The sequence below is a fragment of the Arachis duranensis genome, chromosome 2 (genome assembly GCF_000817695.3).
Source record: "Arachis duranensis cultivar V14167 chromosome 2, aradu.V14167.gnm2.J7QH, whole genome shotgun sequence".
Taxonomy (NCBI): domain Eukaryota; kingdom Viridiplantae; phylum Streptophyta; class Magnoliopsida; order Fabales; family Fabaceae; genus Arachis; species Arachis duranensis.
The window spans coordinates 33310520-33315217 of NC_029773.3; the positions used below are offsets into that span (position 1 = coordinate 33310520).

A 4698-nucleotide genomic window follows, 5' to 3' on the forward strand; every position below is an offset into this window, starting at 1 on the left:
GGAACAACTCGACCTGGAGAAGGAAAGCTAGCACCCAACTGGAAAGGACCATACCAAGTTGTTTAGAAGAACTGGGGAAAGGTTGCTACAGACTGCCCGAACTTGAAGGGCAAGAGCTACCAAGGTCATGGCATGCCTGCAATCTAAAAAGGGCGCCAGGCCGAGATCCAAAAAGATTGCCTGACCTAGAAAGGTAAGTACTAACATGTACACACCCTTATCTTTATATTATTGTTTAAAAGATTGCAGATTCCCTAAAAAGTTTCCTACCAAGACGCCCGACTACGGCAGGTCGGCAAGGTGAAACACCAAAATCATCGCCCGATCACGACAAAGTCGGCAAGATGAAAACCAAACTCATCGTCCGATTATAAAGCTACAGGTCGGCAGAAAGTGAAAAACAATTTCACTGCACGACCACGATAAAGATAAGTCGTCCGATAAAGGTGAAAACGCAATTCACCCAAAGGACGAGCTAGAGATGCCAACCACTTTCTACAAATCGGCAAAGATGAACACAGAATAATGTAAGAAGTTATCGAAAGTGATCCAAAAAAGAACCTGACGAGGTCTTACGGATTGCTAAAATAGTAACTTAAAGACTGGCCGACGTTGAGAAGTCGGACCCAGTCAACCCAAGTTATCAGCAAATCCCTGGAAAGAGGTCTGGACAACCCTATAAAAGAGGAATTGCTATAACTTAGAAGAGATCGACCTAACGAAGTCGGTTTCCTACAAAAATAAGTTATAAAAGTAATCCCTGAAAGAGACCTGACAAAGGTCCAAGAAAGAGGGTTACGAAATAACTTAGAAGAGATCGACATAAAGAAGTCGGTCTCCTACAACGGAAAGTTAGCCCCAAGGACCACCTCAACCAAGCAGAAAGTGGACAAAACCGGCAGTGATCAAAAGAGGTCGGACAACAAAATACCGACACTCTACAAAGACCCACAAAGGGGACAAAGACATCTCGCAACGGCCAGAGGAATGCCAGGAATGCTTTGCTAAAAGGTACGAAGTCTTGAAAAAAGACACTACTTAAAAGGCAAAAGCACAAATCAAAACGGCGCTAAAAAGTCATCCAAAACAGACTATAAAAGGTTTCCCATCAGGAACTATACCTAAAAAGTTGTTGGATTATGACTAAAAAGCCCGAACAGTGAAGACAAACAAGTCGGAAGAAGGCTGAAAAGACCTCTCAACAAACTAAAAAAAGGCAATGCCAAACTCGCACAAGATAAAACTACTCAAGATCGACCAAAGTCAGGATGCTTGAGTACGACTTCCCCCAAAGAGAGCACGATCTCACGGAAAGATCGAACTCAAGCAGGGGCAAAGTCGTACAGGTCGACGTCAGCTAAGAAGAGGCGCAAGTACAATCTCAAAAAAGAACAAAGCCAAAAGGTTAAGAAAAAACCTTAAGGCTCAAAAGTGCTTAGCTAAAAGGGATACAACTCCACTCAAAGAAGGCACAAATCTCAAACAGGGCTACGTACGTCATCCGAGACTAAAAAGGTTCTATACAAAGAACACTAAAAAGTCATCAGACAAGTCACTAAGAGTCCGGATATCAAGCCGCAAGGATAACTTCACCAAAGCAGAGGGTTGTCAACACAAAAGCAAGGCGTGATCCAGAAGGCAAGGGTAGAAAACCCACACTACTACTCAAAAGAGGTTGGACTGTGAAGTACCAAACCTCTAGAAAATCTACAAAGATTGCAAAGCAATGAAGAAACAAGCCAGACAGATGCTCGAGCACGACTTCCAAAGAGATCAAAGCTCTGAAAAGCATGATCTCATGGAAAGATCGAACTCAAGCAGGGGCACTGTTCATACCATGGGTCAAGCTGTCCGACCCGGGATGTTTAGTGACAAGCCGACCGACCTCTTCATGTCAGACAATGCCCGACCTCTTCTCAAAGAGCTCGGCCAAATGCCCGACCTCTTCTCAAAGAGCTTGGCCAAAACGCCACAGAGGCCCAAGAAGGCCCAAACGAAGGAACACAGCCCAATCCAAAGGCAGCCGAAAGATAAAGGCGGTTCCGTTGAAGATAAGCTGACCTCACCCAAAGATAAGATAAGATAAGATAAGATAACTAACTTATCTTATCTAAGAAGGTCACTTCTCACCATTATAAATACACTGGAGCACCCAGGTATAACTCATACTCTGATTCTACATAAAACCTGTTTAATACCCGTGCTAACTTAAGCATCGGAGTCTCTTGCAGGTACCCCCCACCCTCCGGTGACCAAGGATCAGCAGTGCAGCCAGTCCAACAAGTCGGACACAACGGCTCCGACCAGCACAGAAGATCTCATCCGAGATCGACCTACAGTTTCAGGTAACCCTCGGAACACAAGGTATGCATGACTTTTCATCCAAACACTTACTTATTGCTCAAGAAAGTGCATAAAACCTAACAAAAACAAGAGAAAAAGGCTAGTGAAACTAGCCTAAAATGCCTTGGCATCACAACACCAAACTTAAATCTTGCTTGTCCCCAAGCAAGTAGTGAATCATGAGAAACATGAATGAAAACAGAAGGCAATACATGTCCTTATCAGTAAGTAATTGAAATTGATTTATGGGGTTTTATGCAGGAAAAGTTGCAGCTCACTTTCATTAGTTTTCAAGTGTGGAATGTGACAAACCCCATTTTTAGGGTTTATCTTGTATTGATTTTAGGGGATTTTATCACCTTTCACCCACATTTATTCAATGAAATAGCATGGTTTTGTACATTGAGTCTCTTGCAGGTACCCCCACCCTCCGGTGATGAAGGATCAACAGTGCAGCCAGTCCAACAAGTCGGACATGACAGCTCCGGCCGTCTCCCACCAGCCGGACACGTTAGCACCAACCAGTACAGAAGATCTCGTCCGATATCGACCTCCAGTTTCAGGTAACCCTCGGAACAATAACTATTCAATGAATTACCACTTTTTAATAAGTTACAAACTTTTGAATAAATCACCCCTATAAAAAAATATAACTTTTTAATCATAACTTTTTATCTATTTTAAAAATATATCTCACAAATTTACAATTAATTAGTATAGGACGATATACTTTATTTTGGTTTCCTGAAACTCGCAAACTCACTATATGTATCTGACTGCAGCTTCAATTTGATTGATCTCTTTTCTTACTTAGCCGGTATATGTATGTATCACTATTACTATTAGATACCTAATTTATCAAAAGTATATAGTAAAACTAATTTTTATACAGAGATACTAAACTATGGACTACATCTAGATCTGTGCTAATAATTATACAAGAAAAAGAACCATATCTCAGATATGTCAAAAATTGTGTATAGTCATCCCACTCTAAGAAGGAAGGAAAAAAAATAAAACACAAAGAAGGCTATTGCAGTATATTGAGCTTGCTACAAGTGCAAATTATTGTTCTTGGGGCAATAAGGGGACACAACGCAAACTCGGTTCGTTGGGAAGGACACAAGTTCACGTGCAACATCCTTGAATTCAAGAACTCCTCCATTATTATTGCATTTTGATAGCAATCGAAACGCTTCTTCCTTTGTCATTTTTACCTTCACTCTTATCCCTTGATTCCCTTCTCCCTTTTCCCTGCTCCATTCATTATCTTCACTAATGCACTTTTCTTCTCCCAAAATGGTAGGTTCTGCATCCGCAAACCGCACAGTTTTCTTTACGATTGTCTTCTTTGGCGGTTGCTGCTTCTTATTCGTTAACTCATCTCTGTACACAGCTTCTGTCACTTTCAGTGGCTCTACTTTTGCAAATTTCTTAGGTGATATTCTCCTTTTAAGATAACCAAACACCTTCCTCATCATCTTTTTATTACTAGTGATCAGTTTCAACAAGGAATCAGGAAGGTCGAACTGGAAACCTTGAATTAATAAAGGAGTAGTGCTCAGTGGTGCAAGGTCGATGAGATAATGGGAAACCAAAAAGTGGAAGAGGGAATTTATAGTGAGCAGAAGCGTGAAGTGTACATTGGGGCACTTCAAATATAACAATAAAAAATGAAACAGTTAATTTACGTGTAAATTTATGTTAGCCAATGGGAGACCAGGGTTTCAACTGGTGACAAAAGAAAGTCGTATCTACGAATCTATTAGTCAGTAGTAATCTTTCAAGTGATTGGATGTTAATTTACATTTGTCCTTTTATATTAGAAACTGGAAATGTTTTCTCCTCTTTTTTCCAAGAAGACTCTATGATCCTCGTTGAAAGGGTCAATACACTTTCCGAGTACGAGGGTTTTACTGGTCACTTGAAGTTGGCCAGTTCAAGAATTGAAATTTCTCCATTAGAGACAAAATAAACATCCCTGCCTTAGTGGATTTATTTCACAATTAATTGCTAAACTTGCAACGTGAAAGACCCGTTCAACTTATTAATTTGTAAGTATATAGTGGGATGGCGTCATGCGCAACCTAGCTATTGAACTAATTAACTAACTACTCTTGAAAAATATGTTGAATTCCCTGCTTGGGCCAATGTTAATTAATATAAATAAACATAATGCCCACATGCAACTTCAGATTATTTGAACGTAATATTATTTAAATTTGCAAGTGCTTCGGAAGAAAGAAGCAAGAATTTGCACCATCTTGTATACATTTAGGGATGGAAAAATTTTTCGAAGCGTGGAAATTTATGCAGAAGCGTGGAAATTTATGCAGAATCGTCTCAAATGAAGAT

At 40.3% G+C, this 4698-nt stretch overlaps 1 protein-coding gene across 1 annotated transcript; it reads right to left on the minus strand.

Annotated features, from left to right (window-relative positions):
- Positions 1–2981: 2981 nt before the first annotated feature.
- Positions 2982–4097, minus strand: LOC107474229 (uncharacterized). Its single transcript, XM_016093827.3, has one exon. It carries the CDS (start codon positions 3822–3824, stop codon positions 3396–3398), a length of 429 nt encoding a protein of 142 aa, XP_015949313.1. The 5' UTR covers positions 3825–4097; the 3' UTR covers positions 2982–3395.
- Positions 4098–4698: the final 601 nt, after the last annotated feature.